At 50.8% G+C, this 22,971-nt stretch overlaps 1 protein-coding gene across 1 annotated transcript in view; it reads right to left on the bottom strand.

The window, feature by feature from the left end:
* The window catches only part of LOC105485203 (RAB11 family interacting protein 4), a 144,204-nt gene that overhangs the window by 99,443 nt on the left and 21,790 nt on the right, over positions 1 to 22,971 (bottom strand). The window contains exons 2-3 of the mRNA XM_011747428.3: positions 3,317 to 3,404; positions 1,160 to 1,248 (exon numbers count right to left, since the gene is read on the bottom strand). Of these exons, the coding sequence (XP_011745730.2) occupies positions 1,160 to 1,248; positions 3,317 to 3,404 (177 nt within the window). The remainder of the gene's footprint in view (positions 1 to 1,159; positions 1,249 to 3,316; positions 3,405 to 22,971) is intronic.

Raw genomic sequence — 22,971 nt, 5'->3', positions numbered from 1 at the left:
AGCATACAATGAGGTGGGAACTTCCTCACCTTCCCACCTACCCCCAACCTCCAGGCACAGGAGACGGGCTGGAGACCGGGTTGTAAAAACTGTTTTAGGTTTGGAGATGAGTCTGGCTCTGTCACCCAGGCTGGCTGGAGTGCAGTAGCACAATCACAGCTCACTGAAGTCTCAAACTGCTGGGCTCCAGTGCTCCTCGCACCTCAGTCTCCCCAGTAGCTAGGACTACAGGTGTGCACCGCCACATCCAACTAATTTTAAATTTTTTTTGTAGAGACAGGGTCTCACTATCTTGCCCAGGCTCGTCTCAAACTCCTGGGTTCAAGCTGTCCTCCTGCCTCAGCCTCCCAAAGTGCTGGGATTACAAGCATCAGCCACCACGCCAGGCCTACAAATTCTCGAACAATGAGATGCAGAGAGCCTGGGTGCTGGTAGCACAGCGATGTGCTGGGAGGCAGTGTCCCTGAAGGTACGGAAGCTCTGTACCCCGGCTCCCCATACGCTGTCTTGTACATCTCTTCCGTGTGGCTATTCCTGAGTTGTACCCTTTGTAATACGCTGATCCTCATAAGTACAACCATTTCCTGAGTGTTTCCAGTGAATTACCCAGCCTGAGAGAGGCGGTCCTGGGAACCCTGTGTTTGCAGTTATCCAGGAAGAACCGCAGCTGGCATGGGAAGTGGGGCAGTCTCATGGGGCTGGCCTTGACTCGTGGAGTCTGTGCTAATGCTGGGTAGTTAGTGGCAGGTGGAACTGACTGCTGGACACCAGTTAGTGTCAGAGAATTGGAGAATTCATTGTTTGAAAACAAATAAACAGGAAGCGTTCACCAGAGAGCGATGGTGCAGGAGAAAAGGAAACAATTCCAGTCCTGCCTCCCCTCCACTTGTCACTTTCCCTGTCTGGAACTCAGTTTCTCCTCCATGCCACAGATGGGGAACAAAGTTGCTGGGTGGGGACCCCCAGCTGTTACACACTCTGCTGGGGCTTCCCAATGGGGCCTCAGGGCTCCTGTTCCAAAAACTATTTCTTGACTTTGATGCTCAAGAAGGGTCCTCAGAGGGAGGTTCTGGATCCTCCCAGATACTGAAAATGGAGCAAAGGCGAGACCAAGGAGGAGGCAGAGCCATGGAGGTCCTAGAGGTCCCCCAAGCCTTACCTGCTCCACGCAGTCTGGGATCTCTGGCGCGCACGGCAGAGTCCCGGCGCTCTCCACCGATAGCACATCCTTCAGAAGCTCCTCGCACCCTGTGCAGACAGGCAGACACAAGGGATGGTGAGAGGTTGAGCCTCAGCCTGGGACGGCTGCTCTGCTTCTAACTAATGGGCATGGGGTGGGAAGGGCTGAGGTGGGGGCCCGAGGCTCCAGGAGGCCAGCTGAGCACTGGAAGGCAGGGATGGAGCCCAGGCAGTGGGGAACTCGGCTCAGGGCACTGTGCAGGGAGCTGCAAGAGGCCCTTGTCCTCTGGGACTAACTCCCACACGCAGAGGGCAGGCTGGGGACACAGGGAAGAAGGAGGCCTTCCTGGGGGAGGGGACCTAAGGCAGTGCTGCCCGCTTGGCTCGCAGGGACTCCTAACAACTCTGCCAGCCTCTGGAGAAAGCAAACACACCCATTCCTCTGAGCTGGGTGCCCTCTGCGTCCTGCAGACCCTGGGACATCCAGGACAGGGCTGCTCTAGGACAGCTCCAGTTCCTGCTGACTCTGCACACGGCTGGCCTCGCTCCTGAGTTCCCAACCAAATGCCCCAACGTTGTACTGAACACGGGAGGGGGACCCGACAAAACGCCTGGCACAGGCACATGGCAGGTGCAGCCTGCAGTGGCCCATTGTCAAATCCACGCAGAAGACCTTCCCTGGGTGCCTTCTGTGTTCTGTGCCCCCTGCACCGTGTATTTGTTTCCCTTCATCCCTCACCCTGCATCCTTCCACCCTCCCAGGGTTCACAGGCGCCCCACAGAAAAGGGCTCACCTTGATCTGAGCCACAGACAGGAAACCACGGCTTCCTTTACAGATAACCAGACACCCTGGGACTCCAGAAGTGACTGCATTCTCTCTGCAGCTAGTGGGGAGGCCTTACAAAGCCCACCTGGCTGGTGATCTATGCCACTGTCCCAGATTTTTTTCTTTTCTGAAACAGGGTCTTACTCCGTTACCCAGGCTGGAGTGCAGTGGCGTGACGTCAGCTCACTGCAGCCTTGACTTCCTGGGCTCAGGTGATCCTCCCACCTCAGCCTCTCAGGTAGCTGGGACCACAGGCACACACCAGAATGCCCAGCTAATTTTTCTGTATTTTTTGTAGAGACGAGGTTTCGCCATGTTGGCCAGGCTGGTCTCAAACTCCTGGACTCAAGTGATCCACCTGAGATCAAGCGATCCGCCTGCCTCAGCCTCCCAAAGTGCTGGGATTACAGGTGTGAGCCACCGTGCCTGGCCTTCACTGTCTCAGATAAACAGCTTAGTAGTAAGTGAGTGGCCATATTCTGATTTCTGCAAGTTTCTCACAACTGGCCTTTGAATTTTTGGGACAAGACAGAGGGATTTATAGTGTCCCCCAAAGCTGGAAGGGGGAGCAAGTAAGAAAGGCAGGAATTAGGAAGAATTAAGAGGAAGAGAGGGCAGGGCATGGAGGCTGGTAATTCCAGCACTTTGGGAGGCTAAGGTGGGAGGGCCACTTGATCTCAGGAGTTCAAGACCAGGCTGGGCAATGTGACGAAACTCCACCTCTACTTAAAATACGAAAATTAGCCCGGCGTGGTGGTGTACTCCTGTAGTCCCAGCTACTCAGGAGGCTGAGGCAGGAGGATTGCTTGAGCCCAGGAGGTTGAGGCTGCAGGGAGCCATGATAGTCGTACTGCGCTCCAGTAGCCTGGGTGACAAAGGCAGACCCTGTCTCAAAAAAAAAAAAAAAGGAGGTGGGAGCAGGGAGGACACAAAAGCAGCTCAGAGGGAGGCGGGCAGTCGGGTGACCAGCACTTTGTCCAGGTTTGCCCAGGAGACTCCTTGGGTTTGGTCATCCCAGAGCGGGAGACAGAGGAAGAGGACAGAAAAGCAAGGAGGAGGCTTTCTCCAGAGGCAGGCAGACAAGGGGAAGGGCAAAAGTGACCTCCATGGGTGAGACCACAGCCCCCACGGCTGGGACAACTGTGTCCTTCTCTCTGCCCCCCGGGAAGCCAGAGGCAGAACCGACTTCTGGCCCATCCTGGGCTCTGGGAGCCCTGTGGGGAGGAATCCAGGCTGGGTCCCAGCCACACCAGCTTCCCCAGCTGGGCAGGGCCTGGAGCACGTGGGAAAGCCTCCCCAGAAGGCCTCACCTTTCATGGCGAACACCCCCCGGCAAAAGTCCTTGAAGTTGATTCTCCCCAGGTCGTTGGGATCCAAATATTTCACAAATTTTTCCACCTGTGGGAAGGAAGCAGGGACAGGTGTGAGACACCCAAGCATCACCCGAAGACTCAGGGAACTGGGACAGGGAGGCTGAGAGGGAGGGAGGGACACCAGTGTCCCCGCCCCATCCTCTCCCCTCACCCTGGGGTCAGTATCGGCCACGGGGCCACTTTATTCTCCCCATGGTGACAGACAACTTGGGCGAGGAAAAGCAGAGCCAACACCAGCTCCCCCGTGAGCGCACGGCTTCAGGGACCGAGCCTCCTTCCCCCAGGGGCTGCACACTGAAAGCCAAGGCTCTGCCAATGTTTTAAAATTGGTTTCTTTCATACAAAATGGACACAAACGCATTGTAAAAGACCTAGAAACCCCACCGTTTCTCTTGTTCTATTTCTTGTTCTAGGCGCTGGCTAGATGGGGAAACTCACTGAGATGGACACTGGTGGCTGATGTACTTTTCTGTTCTATTTGTACCTTGCACTTCAATAAAGAGTGTTAAATGAATAAGGAAGTAAGCTTTAGCCTGGCAGAGTCAGACATCCCCGAGGTTGGAGTTTCTCTCCCGTGTAATAGTAAGTAGGACAGAAACAGTTTCCATGCTGCTTGGTGTGTACAATCCACATTGTTAGTGGCTGTAACATATTCTGCCCGGTGGGTTCATCATAATCTACTTCACCACCCCTAATAGCTGGGCATTTTGGTTATTTCCAGCTTTTTGCTTTTATAACTCATCTTTGGGGGTTCCTGCAGCTGTATGGATGAACCATCAACCCCCGGCCTCTCAGATTCTTGACTTTCTTATTGCCTCATATTCCACCTCAGGCACCAAGTCCCTTGGTCAACCGAGTCATCACCCCCTCCAATCCCACCCATCCGAATGTCCCACTCCCTGACTCCATCCTCCCTCCCTTCCTGCCACTGCAGGGTTCTTCAGCATCACTGGGTCTGCTCACTATCACTCACGTCCAATCTATGCCACCACAGTATCCCACAGCTCCCTATTTCCCACACCACCCCAGGGGCCCCACCTGGTCATAGCCATCATCCTCTCTCTCCTGGACCATGCAAGTCTAACTGGATCATGTCACCCACTCCTCTGCTTAAAACCTTCCAGTATCATTCCACCACACTTAGGATAAAAATCCAAAGTCCACAGCACAGCCCATGAGGCCCCATGCGATCTGACCCCTTCCACTCCCTCTCTTCCCATACTCTTCATCACTCACTGTACTCCAGCCGTACTGGCCTTTGGTCAGCTCCTCAAGGCAAACCACCACACTCTTCTCTGCCCCAGGGCCTTTGCACATGCTATTCTCTGTATCTTGCACAGCTGTCCTCCCCATTCATCATGTCAGTTCATCCTTCAGGTCTCCCTTTGTACCTGTATGAAACGTCCCTCCCCAAGACAGGTCTGTCCTGACCACCCGCATCGATTCAGGACCCACCCTGCTGCTATACTGTCTTGTAGCATCCTACACTTTCCCTTCAAACTATTTGTTGCAACTTGCTATTTATTGTTAACTAAAAAGAGATTGACATGGAGGGTTTATTTGGGAAACAAAGAATTGCAATTCTTTGTTTGGGGGAGGGGGCAGCTGCAATGCTGAGGAGGCTGGCAAAAAGTCACTTTCCTCCTTCACTGAAATTTTGTAGGTCTTTCCTGAGAGTCCACTAGGTACCAGGTTCAGGGGGTTCACAGAAAGAATGTGGCATGGCCCCGCTGCCCTTCCCTCATCCCAGACTCACACCAGAGTGGAAGGTACAAGGGATCAGGACAGCCCTGAAGAGCGTCCCAGGAGGCAAGTGGAGGAGAGGATTCTTCTTTTTTTTTTTTTTTTTTTTTGAGACGAAGTCTCGCTCTGTCGCCCAAGCTGGAGTGCAGTGGCGCGATCTCAGCTCACTGCAACCTCCGCCTCCCAGGTTCAAGCAATTCTCCTGCCTCAGCCTCTCCTGAGTAGCTGGGATTACAGGCACCCGCCAACATGCCCAGATAATTTTTGTATTTTTAGTAGAGAGGGGGCTTCACTATGTTGGCCACGCTGGTCTCCAACTCCTGACTTCAGGTGATCCGCCCACCTCGGCCTCCCAAAGTACTTGGATTACAGACATGAGCCACCGTTCCCGGCCAGGAGAGGACTCTTTACAGAGGATTTCTACAGAAAGTTCTTTTCAGAGGCAGCTCATTGGCTGGGCAGAAATCCTAGGTTGCAAAGCCTTTCTGACTGGTGAGCTGGTTAGGATACTCGCAGCTGAGAAATGCTGGAGGCTGGCAGATCACGACCTCGGTTGCGCATCCAAGTCTTTTGGGATATTGTGTGGCTGGAACTTTAGCAGGCGTGAGTATCTCCCGACCTCACTACAGAAAGTCTTAGCCTTAGTTTCTCCATATTCTTTCATGTAGTTGTATGTGTGCGGGATAATTTGATTAATTTGTATCTTCTCTCTACAAAGTAAGCTCTCTAAGGGCAAGCACCCTGTCAGTTCTGATCACCACCGTATACCTGGTCGCTTGCACCATGACTGGTACATAGTAGAGGCTTCATAATATTTGTTTTTGCTCACACCTACAATCCTCTCCAAGGTCAGGGCTCTGCCTTCAAGGCGGAGATTGCAGTGATCCAAGATCACGCCACTGCACTGCAGCCTGGGTGACAAGAGTGAAACTCCGTCTTGGAATAATAATAATAATAATAATAATAATAATAATAATAATACATTTTTTTAAGAGCCAGGTCCTCATGCTATTGCCCAAGCTGGAGTGCAGTGGCATGATCATAGATCACTGCAGCCTCATATGCCTGGGCTCAAGGGATCCTCCCACCTTAGCCTCCCAAGTAGCCGGGACTACTGGCACGCCACCACGCCTGGCTCAGAAGCCTGCTTCTAAATCTAAAACTGCTTCTAAAACTTAGTGGCAGCCCTCCCATAGCACCCATACAAGCATTCATTCATTCATTCATTTACTTATTCAACAAGTGATGACTGAGCACCTCTTACATGCCGGGCACTCTTTCAGGGGTTGATGGTGGTAGGTGCTGGTTCTGCTGGCTAGCCACACATACACAATAGTGCACACACATGTGTACATGCTCACATTCCTTGTCAGGCATCTTGCCGCTCCCCCTAATAATTACCATCAGTATCTATAGCACAGCCAGGCCAGGATGAGCTCTCTCCAGAATCTGCTCAGGCTGGACTGCAGATGATGGATCTGAGGGCACCTGGGGCCTGCAGAGCACAGCGTGCAGGAAACGGCTCACTGTCACTGTTGTCAGTGTTCACGCCGTTACAGGCAGACTCACCAGCACACCACACCGCCCATAACAGGCACCGAAGCCAAACCACGCTGGGGATTCATCTATTTATAGGGACCATGTTTTTCTTGCATGCCCACAGCGTGGCAGCTGCAGCAGGAGTCTGAAGCCCTGGTCACTGCCGGTGGCCTGGCACCATGGGGCTGTGCCCAGTGGGCTTTGGAAGGTGAGCAGTGGACAAAGAGGGCCCCACCCTAACCATCTTCTCCCTGCCTGGAACCTGGAAGCTCTGTGCTTGCATCTTGATTCCGGCTGACCCTGCTTTTCCACTCTGGTGTGAGTCTGGGATGAGGGAAGGGCAGCGGGGTCATGCCACATTCTTTCCGTGAACCCCCCTGAACCTGGTACCTAGTGGGCTCTCAGGAAAGATCTGTAAAATTTCCGTGAAGGAGGAAAGTGGTTTTTTGCCAGCCTCCTCAGCATTGCAGCTGCCCCCTCCCCCAAGCCATGCCAGCCTCTGACACTGCCAGGCAATGACGTGACTTCTGAGAATAGCAATGCCCAGGTGCCACCTGTAGGGCTGCAGGGGAGCCCACCCACCATTCCAGCTGGCATTCTGCCTCCTCTCGTCCTGCCTTCACATCGCTGGCATTATAGGGGGTCTGTGAATGTGGGGATGGACCAGGGCACCCTCTACCCCCAGCCTCCCGTGCTCACACCTACAATCCTCTCCAAGGTCAGAGCTCTGCCTTCATTATTTCCAAAGCAAGTCACGGTAGAGTCGGCCACAGAGTGCTGCCTGACTGATGAGGACCCCCACCTCAAGTCCACTTAGGAGGCAGGAGTGCAGGGATTTGGATTCTGTAATCTCTGTGTCCACAACTCCCTGGGGCTGGGAGATACTGGCAGGTGAGCTGTCCATTCCTCTGCCAGCAAAAGCCTACCTGGACAGAGGTGGGGGTGGGGTTGTTTGATGACAGGCAGATAGATGGGGTGCTGAGGGCCACTGCATGTTCCCCGGAGCACCCGAGCCACGGCCCAGGCTGTGACCTCTCCACAGCTGCTCTCACAGGGCTCTTCAAAGAGCTACAGCCCCAGAGTGGTGGCCACAAAAGTGCCAGACCAGCCGGGCACGGTGGCTCACGCCTGTAATCCCAGCACTTCAGGAGGCTGAGGTGGGTAGGTCACCGGAGGTCAGGAGTTCAAGACCAGCCTGGTCAACATGGAGAAACCCCCATCTCTACTTAAAATACAAAAATTAGCCAGGTGTGGTCATGCGTGCCTGTAATCCCAGCTACTCGGGGAGGCTGAGGCAGGAGAATCGTTTGAACTGGGGAGGTGGAGGTTGCAGTGAGCCGAGATTGTGCCACTGCACTTCATTCAGTCTGGGTGACAGGGCAAGATTCCATCTCAAAAAAAAAAAAAAAAAAAAAAGGCCAGGCGCGGTGGCTCAAGCCTGTAATCCCAGCACTTTGGGAGGCTGAGGCGGGCGGATCACAAGGTCAGGAGATCGAGACCACAGTGAAACCCTGTCTCTACTAAAAATACAAAAAATTAGCCGGGCGCGGTGGCAGGCGCCTGTAGTCCTAGCTACTCAGGAGGCTGAGGCAGGAGAATGGCGCGAACCGAGGAGGTGGAGCTTGCAGTGAGCCAAGATCGCGCCACTGCACTCCAGCCTGGGCAACAGCGTGAGACTCCGTCTCAAAAAAAAAAAAAAAAAAAAAAAGAGGCAAGGCACACTGATGTCTTGCCCTTTAGAAAACAGGTGTGAAATTGGGCCGGGGCGGTGGCTTACACCTGTAATCCCAGCACTTTGGGAGGTCAAGGTGGGCAGATCACTAGGTCAAGAGATTGAGACCGTCCTGGCCAACATGGTGAAACCCCGTCTCTACTAAAAATACAAAAAAAATTATCCGGGCATGGTGGTGCACGCCTGTAGTCCCAGCTACTTGGGAGGCTGAGCAGGAGAATCACTTGAACCCGGAGGTAGAGGCTGTGGTGAGCTGAGATCGCACCATTGCACTCCAGCCCGGGCAACAAGAATGAAACTGTCTCAAAAGAAAAAAAAAAAAAGAAAGAAAAAGAAAACAGGTGTGAAATTATTAGAACAAGGCATGCTGGTTATTACCAATATATACCATCACCACAGGCTCAATGATTTTTAAAATAAATAACAGCGTCATTTATGTGGTGAGGTACTGCGAATGCTTGGAGTCCACGGAGGGCTCATACATAGTCTCATTTAATCCTTACAGCAACCTTAACAATATCTATTATTACAGTCTCCCATTTTAAATTGAGGAGACTGAGGCTCAGAGAGGTTAAGACATTTAGACAAAGTCACTGTAGGGGTAACCCCCCCACACTTTTTTTCCTCTTTTTAAAATTTAAAATTTTTACCCACCTGTAGTGGCAACTCTTGAACTCAGGTCTTACTGACCCTGGAGAGTCAGCCGCTGCTCCCTGTTGCCTTACTGGGCCAGAGACTGTCACGGGGCTGTCTGCACTGAAGTGTTGTTTCTATCCCCTGGCACCCTGTGCATCAAAGAAGCTTTACCCACTATGGTAAGGACCCCTCGCCTTTGATCACAAAGAGTCTCGACCTTCCTGGACATTGGGTAACCTTTTGCCACAATTGGTCCTCTGCTGGACACATGCCGCTGACCCAGCCCATCATTCCACAGTCAGTGAAGCCAGGTCCCAGGGAGGGAAGGGGCTTGCCCAAGGTCACACAGGGAGTATAGCAAATAGCCACCCCATGTGGTCTTCGTGGGAAGCCTACACCCCAGGCAGGGGAGCTGGGGGGCCGTCCCCACCCTGGGGCACACACCATGCGTGGCTCCCGCTCTGGCTCCCCGGCCATGAGAGACCGGCTCACCAGGCCTGGCAGGCGTTGCAGGAGCAGCTGTTGTCGCTGAAGCACACGCAGCTGGGCCCCAGCTTGCTGCCAGGGAAATTGGTTGTTCACTGGAAGTAAAATATTGATCTTTCCTTTTTGGGGCCACTCAATTACCAGGCTTCCCCTTCTATTTCTGTTGCCTTTCTCTTTGAGCTGATTTTTTCCCCTGAACTCAGTCCCCTGGGTCACATCTCTTCTAGCTCAGACCAGATGATGTTAAAAAGCTTCATTGCCATTGCCGTCTGATTGATTACCAGCCAGACAGTCCCTGAGCCCATGCCCAGCCACCCACGCCTCCCTAATTTCAAGGTCTGAAGGCCAGACGGACTCAAGCAAGCCATTTGCCTTTCTGAAATCTCAGCTGCCTCATCTGAGCAAGCGAGATAAGCCGGCTTATCTTGCCGCCGTGAAGCTGTCTGCAAGGCAAGGTGCCTAATAAACGTTAGCCATTACTCACAGGAATCAAAGCAAATGCTTAGCGAGCCTTCTTTTGCCAGGCACTGTTCTGAGCACTCTATGCATATGAATTTGTTTAATCCTCGCCACCACCTGGGAAATAAATACTATTATTATTCCCATTTTACAGGGGAGGAAACTGAGACATAGAAAGGCAAAGTCATTCAGAGTTAAGGTCACACACTTTGTAGGAGATGGCTGAACACAAGAGGTCTGGTTCCAGAGTTCATGCCCTTAGCCAGTAATTATTATTATTTATGCTAAAATAATTGCAATCACTATTATTATGCTGACAGGTTTAAGGGCTTGCTCTGACCACAGAAAGAATAAATCTGTATTCTGCGCTCTTTTCATCTGGAAAAACTGATATTGGTACTGACAACCTTTGCTTAAGAATTTGAGTATTAAAAGAAAAATTAGGCCAGGCACAGTGGCTCACACCTGTAATCCCAGAACTTTGGGAGGCCGAGATGGGCGAATCACCTGAGGTCAGGAGTTTGAGACCAGCCTGGCCAACATGGTGAAACCCCATCTCTACTAGAAATACAAAAATTAGGCTGGGTGTGGTGGTGTACGCCTGTAATCCCAGCTGCTTAGGAGGCTGAGGTGGGAGAATCACTTGAACCTGGGAGGCGGAGGTTGTAGTGAGCCGAGATCATGCCACTGCACTCCAAGTTGGGCAACAGAGCGAGACTCTGTCTCAAAAAAAAAAAAAAAATTAGCCAGGTTTGGCGGTGCGTGCCTGTAGTCCCAGCTACTGGGGAGGTTGAGGCAGAAGAATTGCTTGAACCCAGGAGGCAGGAGGTTGCAATGAGCCAAGACTATGAATCCATCTCAAAAGAAGGAAAGACAAGAAAAGAAAAGAAAAGAGAAAGAAAGGAAGGAAGGAAGGAAGGATGGAAGGAAGGAAAGAAAGAATAATTTTGACACACTGTGCCACTAAAGCAGAGGTGGCCAGCTAACATCTCAGATGTGGCTTGTGGAGAGACTTAAAATTAGATGCCAGTATTTAAAGCCAAGCAAGCCTCCTGGTTCTGGTTAAGATGGAGTGAGCACACTACAGTCTAGCTTTCCCGTTGATTATAACTAAAAACCCTGACAGGAGACATAAAACAACTACACGAGGACTCTGAAAAGTGAATAGCGGAAGTTGAATTGAGGAGGAAAAGAAAAACTTTAAGTAAGACGAATATGGTGGTGAGCTTTCTTAGTTTTTCTTTGCATATTTTCTGACCTAGACTCAGGAGCCCAAATCCCAGAACTGTGCAGCAGGTGCACAGAGAAAAAGCTACAGAAGAAATTCTCTTTCTGATGAGAAGCTGGGGAAGGGGGGCCTCTTGGGAAAAATCGAGTGCGAGAAGTGCCCTGGGTCTTTTTTCTCTCCAAGCTGCCTCCCTACAAGGTAAAGCCTATCCCATAGGTTAGGTGGTGGCAGCAGCCGTAGCAGTCACACAGGGGAACCTAAACTCCGAGAAAGGGAAAATCTTTTGCCTGGAAAAAATGAGAAAAGGGGGCCCCTGGGAGCTGGATAGGGCAGCATCACAGAAAGAAAGGAGCTTGAGAATATGATCCCATAAAGTTGTCATATTTGAGGTCCTAGCCTACTCCTGAGCTGCACATACATGGAACTGACCCCAAATAACCTACCAAAGACTCTGAGAACTGAACTACCGTGTAGACCGAACAGACTGGCCCCTGGAGTATGTATACTTGGGGTGGATCTGAACAGCACTGCAAAGGCTTTGAAAACTGAACTCACATTGAAACTATAACTCACAGAGGGCAGGCTGGGATCTGAGGCATCAACCTAACTGATTCAAAAAGCAAACGGACCGGGCACAGTGGCTCATGCTCGTAACCCTAATGCTTTAGGAAGCCAACGTAAGAGGATTGCTTGAGGCCAGGAAGTTGAGGCTGCAGTGAGCCATGATCGCACCGGTGCACTCCAGCCTAGGTGACAGAGCAAGTCCCTGTCTCAAAAACAAACGAATAAACAAAGAAAAAACTGACATTCTTCAGAGGATTTTAACGGGACCCAGAGTCTTATAGTATTCCAAATGTCCAAGACACAATCCAAAATTACCTGACATACAAAGAAACAGGAAAAGCTGACAACAACGTATAAGACAAAAGACAATAAGGCTGGGCATGGTGGCTCACGCCTGTAATCCCAGTTCTTTGGGAGGCCGAGGTGGGTGGATCATGAGGTCAGGAGATCGAGTCCATCCTGGCTAAGACGGTGAAAGCCCATCTCTACTAAAAATACAAAAAACTAAAAGAAAAATTAGCCTGTAGTCCCAGCTACTCGGGAGGCTGAGGCAGGAGAATGGCATGAACCCGGGAGGCGGAGCTTGCAGTGAGCCGAGATCGGGTCACTGCACTCCAGCCTGGGCGACAGAGCGAGACTCTGTCTCGAAAAGAAAAAAAAAAAAAAAAAGACAATCAATAGATAGATACCAATGCTGAGATGACCCAGATGTTGCCATAATTAGACAAAGACTTTAAAACAGTTATTATACCAATGCTCCATGGTTCGGTAAAGGTGAACAATCCTGAAATAAATGGAAATTTAGAAATTCTTGCAGAAAAATAAAAGCTAGAAAAAAGGAACCAAATGGAAATTTTAGAACTAAAAAATACAATATATGAAATAAAAGTTAAAGGCCGGGCGCGGTGGCTCACGCCTGTAATCCCAGCACTTTGGGAGGCCGAGGCGGGCGGATCACAAGGTCAGGAGATCGAGACCACGGTGAAACCCCGTCTCTACTAAAAATACAAAAAATTAGCCGGGCACGGTGGCGGGCGCCTGTAGTCCCAGCTACTCAGGAGGCTGAGGCAGGAGAATGGCGTAAACCCAGGAGGCGGAGCTTGCAGTGAGCCGAGATCGCGCCACTGCACTCCAGCCTGGGCGACAGAGCGAGACTCCGTCTCAAAAAAAAAAAAAAAAAAAAGAAATAAAAGTTCATTGGATTGGATCAATAGCAGAATGGAGATCACAGAAAAAAGCAGTGATAGAACAACAGAAATTACCTAATCCAAACAAGGAAAATTACCAAGGATTCAGACAAACATTATATAAAAGGGTCAACTCACCAAGAAGATACATAACAATCCTAAACGCACATGTCCCTAACAACAGAGCTTCAAAATACATGAAGCCAAACTAATAAAATTGAAAGGAGAAATAGACAAATTGACAATCATAGTTGGAGACTTCAACACTCCTCTAGACAATATAACTAGTTAGATAGAAAGTCTAATTTTTAACAACAGAGCTAGTTAGATGAAAAATCAACAAGAGATCTAAAAGGCCTGAATATCACCACTAACCAGCTTAACTTAATTGATGTTTATAGAACACGCCACCCAATAATAGCAGAACACACATCCTCTTCATGTAAACATGGAACTGTCACCAAGGTAGATCATGTAGATCATATGCTGGGCTATTAAACAAACTATAACACTTTTTTTGTGGGGGGGAGGCAGGATCTTTGTCACCTCAGCTGGAGTGTAGTGGTGTGATCATAGTTCACTGCAGCCCCCACCTCCCAGACTCAAGCAATCCTCACACCTCAGCCTCCCGAGTAGCTGGGTCTACAGGGATATGTCACCATGCCCAGCTAATTTTCTTATTTTTTGTAGAGATGGGGGTCTCACTACGTTGCCCAGGCTGGTCTCGAACTCCTGGCCTGAAGAGATCCTCCTGCCTTATTAGCCTCCCACAGTGCTGGGATTATAGGCATAAGCACCTGAGTCTGGCAACAAATTTTTAAAAACTGAAATTATAAATGTATGTCCTGCTGGGTGCAGTGGCTCACACCTGTAATCCCAGCACTTTGGGAGGCTGAGGTTGGCAGATCACCTGAGGTTAGGAGTTCGAGACCAGCCTGGCCAACACAGTGAAACCCCATCTCTACTAAAAATACAAAAAATTAGCTGGGCATGGTGGTGGGCACCTGTAATCCCAGTACTAGGGAGGCTAAGGCAGGAGAATCACTTGAACCTGGGAGGTGGGGGTTGCAGTGAGCTGAGATCGCGCCTTTGCACTCCAGCCTGGACAACAAGAGCAAAACTCCATCTCAAAAAAAAAAAAAAAAAAAGTCCTGTGACTATAATATAATTAAACTAAAAATCAATAACAGGGCTCAACGGCTCACGTTTGTAATCCCAGCACTTTAGGAGGCTGAGGCAGGTGGATCACTTGAGGTCAGGAGTTCAAGACCAGCCTGGGCAACATGGCAAAATCCCATCTCTACTAACAATACAAAAATTAGCTGGGCATGGTGGCCTGTGCCTATAATCCCAGCTACTTGGGAGGCTGAAGCACAAGAATTACTTGAACACGGGAGGTGGAGATTGCAGTGAGCTGAAATTGCGACACTGTTTTTATGCCAGTACAACACTGTTTTTTATATTATGTATTTATTTATTTATTTATTTTTTTGAGGTGGAGTCTCACTCTTGTTACCCAGGCTGGAGTGTAGTGGCCTGATGTCGGCTCACTGCAACCTCTGCCTCCTGGGTTCAAGCAATTCTCCTGCCTCAGCCTCCCTAGTAGCTGGGATTACAGGCATGCGCCACCACGCCTGGCCAATTTTGTATTTTTTGGTAGAGAGAGGGTTTCTCCATATTGGTCAGGCTAGGCTCTAACTCCCCACCTCAGGTGATCCACCCCCCTTGGCTTCCCAAAGTGCTGGGATTACAGGCGTGAGCCACTGTGTCTGGCCCCGAAGTCTCAAGAGAAATTAAAAATAATTTAAACTAAATGAAAATAAAAATACAATACCATAAAATTCAAGCCCAAAGCAAAAGGGAGGAAAGAAATAATAAAATTAAGAGCAGAAATTAATAAAATTAAAAATGAGACTGGTAGAGAAAAATCAACAAAACCCAAACCTGGTTTTGTTTTTAAAAGATTAACAAAACTGGCCGGGCGCGGTGGCTCACGCCTGTAATCCCAGCACTTTGGGAGGCCGAGGCGGGCGGATCACAAGGTCAGGAGATCGAGACCACGGTGAAACCCCGTCTCTACTAAAAATACAAAAAATTAGCCGGGCGCGGTTGTGGGCGCCTGTAGTCCCAGCTACTCGGGAGGTTGAGGCAGGAGAATGGCGTGAACCCGGGAGGCGGAGCTTGCAGTGAGCCGAGATCGCGCCACTGCACTCCAGCCTGGGCAACAGAGCGAGACTCTGTCTCAAAAAAAAAAAAAAAAAAAAGATTAACAAAACTGATGCATCTCTAACCAGAATGACAGAGAGAGAGAGAGACAGAGAGAGAGAGAGGGAGAGAGGATACAAATTACTGATACAAAAAATGTGGCTGGGCACAGTGGCTCACACTTGTAATCCCAGCACTTTGGGAGGTCAAGGTGGGAAGATCACTTGAGACTAGGCATTCAAGATCAGCCTGGGCAACATAGCAAGACCCCACCTCTACAAAAGATTAAAACAAAAATTAGCCAAGCATGGTGGCACATGCCTCTGGTCCCAGCTACTGGGGTTGGCTGAGGTTGGAGGATCACTTGAGCCAGGGAGGTCAAGGCTGCAGTGAGCCTTGATTGCAGCACTGCACTCCAGCCTGGGTGACAGAGTGTGACCTTGTCTAGAAAAAAGAAAGAAAACAGAGATATCATTACAGTCTTACATTCTTTAAAAGGCTAATAAGGGAACACTAGGAACACTTCTACACACGTAATTTCTACAACTTTGATGAACTAATGGACCAATTATTTGAAAAACACAAACTACCAAAATTCATGCAAGAAGAAACAGATAATCTGAACAGTCCTTGAGCGATTAAAGAAATTAATTTCAGAATTTATTTATTTATTTATTTATTTATTTTTTTTTTGAGACGGAGTCTTGCTCTGTCGCCCGGGCTGGAGTGCAGTGGCCGAATCTCAGCTCACTGCAAGCTCCGCCTCCCAGGTTTACGCCATTCTCCTGCCTCAGCCTCCCGAGTAGCTGGGACTACAGGCGCCCCACCTCGCCCGGCTAGTTTTTTTTTTGTATTTTTTAGTAGAGACGGGGTTTCACCGTGTTAGCCAGGATGGTCTCGATCTCCTGACCTCGTGATCCGCCCGTCTCGGCCTCCCAAAGTGCTGGGATTACAGGCTTGAGCCACCGCGCCCGGCCTAATTTCAGAATTTATATCCTTCCAAAAAGGAAACCTCAGGCCCAGATAATTTCACTAAGTATTTAAGGAAAATATACATAAATTCTACACCGCCTCTTTCAGAGAATAGAAGAGACACTTCCCAACTCATTTTATGGGGCCAGCAATACCTTGATACCCAAACTAAACAAAAGCAATATAAGAAAACTACAAACTGGCCAGGTGCGGTGGCTCACGCCTGTAATCCCAGCAGTTTGGGAGGCCGAGGTGGGCAGATCACGAGGTCAGGAGATCGAGACCATCCTGGCAACACAGTGAAACCCCGTCTCTACTAAAAATACAAAAAATTAGCTGGGCATCGTGGTGGACGCCTGTAGTCCCAGCTACTCGGAAGGCTGAGGCAGGAGAATGGCGTGAACCCGAGAGGCGGAGTTTGCAGTGAGCCGATATTGGGCCACTGTACTCCAGCCTGGGCACAGAGCGAGACTCAGTCTCAAAAAAAAAAAAAAAAAAAAACAGAGAGAGAGAGAAAGAAAACTAAAACTACAAATCAATATCCCTCATGAAAACAGATGCAATGAGCCTCAGCAAAATATTAGCAAATCGAATCCAGGAGATACATATGAATAATATAACAAGACCAGCAGCCGAATGGGGTTTATTCAGCAAAGCTGGCCCAACATCTGAAACTAATGGCTGTAATCTAAACATGACTAAAGAAGAAAACCTATCAAAAGATGCAGAGAAATAAAGTGGCAAAATTCAACATCCATTCATGATATAAAAAAAAAAAAACTCTCAACAAAGTAGAAATATAAGGGAACTTCCTTATCCTTCCTCAGCTTAGAGAAATGAAAACTTACATTCAAACACACACACACACAAAATTGCACAAAAATGTCCACAGCAGCATTACACATAATCACCCAAACCTGGAAACATCCCCAGTGTCTCTCAACAACTGAATGGATAAGCAAGTGTTCCATAATAAAAAGGAACAAATGATCGACACAACACCACAGATGAATCTCGGATGCATTATGCTACAGGAAAGAAACCACTCCCAAAGGTTACAAACGGTACGATTCCATTTATGTGCAAAAGGCAAAACCACAGTGACAAAGTTGGATCAGTGGATGCCAAGAGTGAGGAGGAGGGACTGAAGACAAAGGAGCAGCTGGAGGGAATTTGGGGGATGAGCGGTTCTGTCCCTGATGGTGGTGGGAGTCACAGGAATCTATGTAAATAGTAACACTTCTTCCCCCACCCCCCAAAAGTGAATTTTACTGTATGTAAAGTAAAAACAATTAAAAAAAATTTTTCTTTAAAAATCAAGGGAACTGGCTGGGCATGGTAGCTCACACCTGTAACCCCAGCACTTTGGGAGTGGGTCAAGGCAGGAGGATCACTTGAGCTCAGGAGTTCGCGATCAGCCGGGGCAACATGGCGAAACCCTGTCTCTACAAAAAATAAACAAAATTAGCCGGATGTGGTGGTGCATGCCTGTAGTCCCAGCTACTTGGGAGGCTGAGGAAGGAGAATCACCTTAACCCCGGGAAGTCAAGGCTGCAGTGAGCTGTGATTGTGCCACTGCACTCCAGCCTGAGTGACACAGTGAGACCCTGTCTCAAAAAAAAAAAAATCAAGGGAACTGCACATACAAACTTGGATATCTGGCTTTAAATTTTTATTTTTATTTGATTTATTTTATTTTATTTTTTTGAGATGAAGTCTTGCTCTTGTCCCCCAGACTGGAGTGCAATGGCGCAATCTCAGCTCACTGCAACCTCCGCCTCTCGGGTTCAAGCAATTCTCCTGCCTCAGCCTCCCGAATAGCTGGGATTACAGGTGCACGCCACTATGCTTGGCTAATTTTTGTATTTTTAGTAGAGACAGGGTTTCACCACGTTGGCCAGGCTGGTCTTGAACTCCTGACCTCAGGTGATCTGCCAAACTCCTGACTTCAGGTGATCTGCCTGCCTTGGCCTCCCAAAGTGCTGGGATTACAGGCGTGAGCCACCATGCCCAGCCTATTTTTATTTTTGTTATAGAAAGGGTCTCACTGTCACCCAGGCTGGAGTGCAGTGGCATGATTGATCATAGCTCACTGCAGCCTGACTTCTTGGGTTCAAGGGAGCCTCCCAACTCAGCCTCCCAAGTAGCTGGGAGTACAAGCATACACCACTACACCTGGCTAATTTTTTGTAGAGATGGGGTCTCATTATGTTGTCCACGTTGGTCTTGAACTCCCAGCCTCAAGTGATCCTCCTGCCTTGACTTTCCAAAATGTTGGGATTATAGGCATGGCCGCCATGTCCAGACCCTGGCTTTTCTTGAAATATCAGATCTGGCAACACAGGTCCCATATTCCCCCACAGCAACAATGAGCGACAGCTGAATTCAAGCACACTCTTTAGAAAGGGAATGTGTTCTGCTCCCCAGTTGTCTGTGGGAACCCCCAAATCCCAAGTAGCTCCCCACCGCAGCCCCACCTAGGCTACATTCCTTCCTGGCCCCTATGGGCATGAGAGTGGCAATTCCTGCTACCCTGAGCAGTAACCTGGGCTTGGCTGGGCATCTGACACCGTCTATACTCGAAAAAGGAGTTTCAGGGCTTGGCTTGGAGTAGGGTGAAGTTGAAACTCCCCAGCATAAAAAAGCAGCCACAATAGAAGGCAGACGGGAAAAGTGGGGAAAGGACAGTGCCTGTGGGGCAAGAGGGGCCTACAAAGAGAGTGGCAGGTCTGGGTACCTGGAGACTCCCTGCAGCAGGCCAGGAAGTGCCTTTTGTCCCCATGTGGAACCTAGATTGTCCTGGTAGTGCTTCTGGGGAGAAGCAGCTGCTGGTGCCAGATCCTTGCTCAGGGGTGGCCACTCTGGAGGCCTTACACTCAGGGGACACCTGTGGGGACACTGGGGTACTGGAGGCATCGTAAATCCCAGGACCAGTTGCAGGGTTTTCTGCTGGGAGCTGGCCAGATGAGAGGGACAGTGGGGAAGGATGTGAAAGGCAGCAAGAGGGAACAGGAGAGGGAGAGGGGGCAATGCTGGCAAGGCAGGGGGTCTGGAGTGGATGGAGGGAATGTGGGGAGGGGGCGTCATCAAGAGATGGGGCCAGAGAGGGAACAGGTCTGAAAGACAAGGCATTATGAGCCAGGCAAAGGGCTTGTATGTGCTTTATCCTGAATATGGGCGATAGTAAGAACAGGGGCAAGTGCGGACAGCGGCAGCGGCAGAGCTGGCTGGTGTCAGGCAGCCTTCGAAGCACTCAAGTGCATCACTCCCAGCAGCCCCATGAAGTAGCAAACGGCCAGTCATTCCGCTCTTACAGCAGTGGACGCCGATGCTGGGCTGGCCTCACCGCACAGCAGGCAGGGTTGTAGTCCAACTCCCCCTAGCTCTGTTCCTCTTCAGACTGGCTCCTTCTCCTGCTGCTGCAGGGGCTCCAGACCTCTCCTGGGGCTTCGGGCAAGATGCTGCAGCTGCTTGTTTATCCTCACTCCCGGCAGTCCAGCTGCCTGACGTCAGGGCACACAATAGGACCCTGTATTCTGGAGCCGCCACTCCCAGGCCGGCCGGTGGGACAAAGGGCACAGGCTGCCACTGGCCCTCTCCATTAATTCTGAGGCGGGGATGGGAAAAGAGCCAGGCAAGAGCTTCAGCAACACCGGCCTGAGACAAGGGATGAAGGAGGCATTGCCAAAGTGGGTCCTGCCAGTTCCTGCACCCCGAGCCCAGGCCAAAATATATGACTGTCTTGCTCCCAATCCCTAAGCCCGCTCCCGTCCGTGTGAAGGACTGTCCCATGGAATCAGTCAGACTTGCCCTGGGTAGGCCACTGGTAGAGGGGGAACAGCATGTGGTTGTGGAAAGAATCCTGGAGAAGTCAGGAGCCCAGGGCTCAGGACCAGCTCCGTCATTAGTGGGGCCCAGAGCGAAGGGGAAAATTACCACGAATTTCAAGAAGGCAACCTCAGAGCACTGATCCCTGTGTGTCTGCACAGGTCGCAGGCCGGCTCGGCTTGGGCTTCAGTACGGCGCCACTGCATGACCTCGGGCGAGCCCTGTTGCCTCTCTGGGCCTCAGTCTCTGGATCTCTAATGCACTTCCCACCAGCTCACAGGACCGCTGTGACGATCAGACCAGACTGAGTCAAGGACGTCGGAGGCTGGAGAGTGCTATGGAAGTGCCAGGTGCAAAGATGCATAAAGGGGGCCTGAGGGGGAGCCTTCCCCCGGGAGGGACAGGCAGAGGGGCCGCCAGCCAGCTGGGAGGCTGCGGAGACCGTCCACAGGGGGGCTGAGGTGAGAAAGTAGGGTGGTCCGAGACCCTTTGAGAATCTCGGGGACGCTGCGCTTTCTGGGCCCTCCATCCAGTCCCAGCTCCACCACCAACTGCTTTACTGAGTGGTCTCGCTGAGCTCCTTCCCCTCTCAGGCCTCAGTTTCCCCATCTGGAAAATGACAGCATTGGATAATATTAATATTGAATGTCTCTTCCAGCTCTGAGGTCTATGTGATCGTAACGCTTTCAGGCATGTTTGGGGTGGGCGTGGGGTTGGGAGGAGGAAGAGAAGAAAGCCAGAGTGGAGAAGTAGATGGGGTCAGAGAACTGGGCGAAAAATGCCTCCATTCACTGGAGCTTCACTGCGGAACAAGTAAATGGCTTGGGGACTTTGGAGAGGGTGTGGTCCTGGGGAATTACTCAACCTCTCTTGCGAGTCTTTTACTTCCCCTCTTCTATAGTCAAGAAACAATGACAAGAACGGAGGCAGGTTCGTCAGTCACCACTATCCTGCCCCTCTCCTCTTCTCTGTCCACGTAGAGCTCCCCCTGGTCCGAGGTGCTCACCTTCTGTCTGACTAGGTGCCTGGGGCCACTCAACCTGGGGCATGAGTTCTGACTGGACCAAGCCAGTCCTGTGGACTCATTCCCCTTGCCACCGATTGGTTCAGGCAAAGGCATGTTATACATCTCTGGCCAATAAGCCATGAGAAGACATCCGCAGGGGGCTCTGGGAGAGGCTGTCTTTGGAGGGGGCGCCCCTCCGTAAGAAGCTCTCCCCTCCCTGCTTCCCCAGCTGGAGAATGGACACCATCTTGGGTCGACACCGGGAAGCTCAATGGAAGGGGATTGGGTCCTAGCTGATGCCTCTGAGCCCCTGAGGAACCAGCCCTGGAGCTGCCCTACCTTGGACCCTTGTGTTATAAGGAAGAACACATTTGCCTCAGCATGTAAGTCATTTTGTGTTGGTTCCTGGTTCTCAAAGCTGGAGGGCCCCTACCCGATGAAGGACCCAGTCTCAGGGACCCGCTCAGATAAAAGGTGGTGATGGGAGGGAAGGTGGAGAGGGGCTGTGAGGCTTTGGAGTGTCTCTGACCAGGGTGGCTAGACATCCAGAGGGCTGGCCAGCACCATGGCCCAGTGACATGGTACCCAGGCCACTGCCTCCTGGGAAGCGCTGTCCCAGCAGCCACAGCTGGAGTCATCTTCCTTTATGGGACCGCCAACACGTCCATCCGTCTGAGTGTCATCAGGCGGCCCCTCATTCACAGCCTGAGCCTGGGCTGACAGAATCCCTCCGGCCACCCACGAGGGCTTTGTTTGGGGTCTGAATAGGAGCGAAAGTGACAGAAGCCTGGGTGGTCTCTGAAGTGGACTGGCCTCTGCATGCATCTGCCCATCTGTCCATTCCTTCCGCAAATGTTTCCACAGCTCTTCAGCCAGACTGGCCTGTGGGGAGACAGAGAGGCTCCCGGGAAGCTCCCAGGGAAGGAACAGATGTCCTGGAGTTATTTTTGAGTGAAATAAAAATAGCCTGGGGAATAGCATAAAAGTGTGTAGGTGACTGTTAATACTGCCACAAGCCCAGAGGCAGGGTAGTGTGGCTCCCAGGCTCTAGGTAGACATTGCTGAGTTGGAGTCCCACCTCCATTTCCCAGCTGTGTGACCAGTGGTGGATGACTCAACCTCCCTGCGCACTAATCCCTGAGCAACAGCATTGCCTCATCACATGTTAGGACTGAGAGGGAATGGCGTATCAAGACAGCCTGGCAGCTGACACAGAGTGGGCTTGGGATAAATGAGGCTTTCATAGGCAGAGCATGCCTGGACCCTGGTCAGGAAGCTGCGGACACCCGTGAACCTCATGAGCTGGGACAGCCAGTCACTGCACCTCTTCTTCCAGCAATTTTTAACTGGCTGAATTTAAAAAATGAACTGGATCATTTTTGAACTTAGGGAAAAAATACTCTTTTTACTCTTTTGAAAAACTGCTCACGGCATTGTAGGGGAAGATAAGACAGAATCCATCACAATGTAACCCCTTCGAAAGCGCTACCCCAAATCCTTGCAGTTTTGGGGCCCAGGGGAGACAACCCAGAGGGCTTGGGAGATGTGGAAGGGCCTTGGAAGACGAGGAGGTTTTGCTGGACTGTAGGTGGAAGAACTGACACAGCAGGTGTGGGGAATGGGAATTCAAGAAGCGGGGCTTTGGTGTGAGCAAAGGGAGGAAGGAGGGAGAGGGTAGCCAAGGCCAGGCCCTAGAGGTGCCCGAAGGGTCTGAGGAACCACCAGCTGTTCTGAGTGGCTGGAGGGCAGGTGGAAGCCAAATATGGTGGGGGGGAAAGAGGGAGGACACTCTCTTCACGGGGGGACCACGGAAGGACAGCTCCCTCCGTGTGAGGCCCTCTGTTGACATCTCTGGCTCTTGGCGTAGTTTGAAAGGTGCTGCTTGCTGTGGGCTTTGGTTGGCTTCAGACCCATTATTTAAGGTTACATGGGAATGTCTGCTCATCAAAGGGGGGTGCTGGCCTGCAGGAGTTGGGCCACTCCAAGGTGTGGTCCCTGGACCCTGCC

Source organism: Macaca nemestrina, chromosome 17 (assembly GCF_043159975.1).
Source record: "Macaca nemestrina isolate mMacNem1 chromosome 17, mMacNem.hap1, whole genome shotgun sequence".
Lineage (NCBI taxonomy): Eukaryota > Metazoa > Chordata > Mammalia > Primates > Cercopithecidae > Macaca > Macaca nemestrina.
This window is presented reverse-complemented; position numbering and strand designations above follow the sequence as displayed.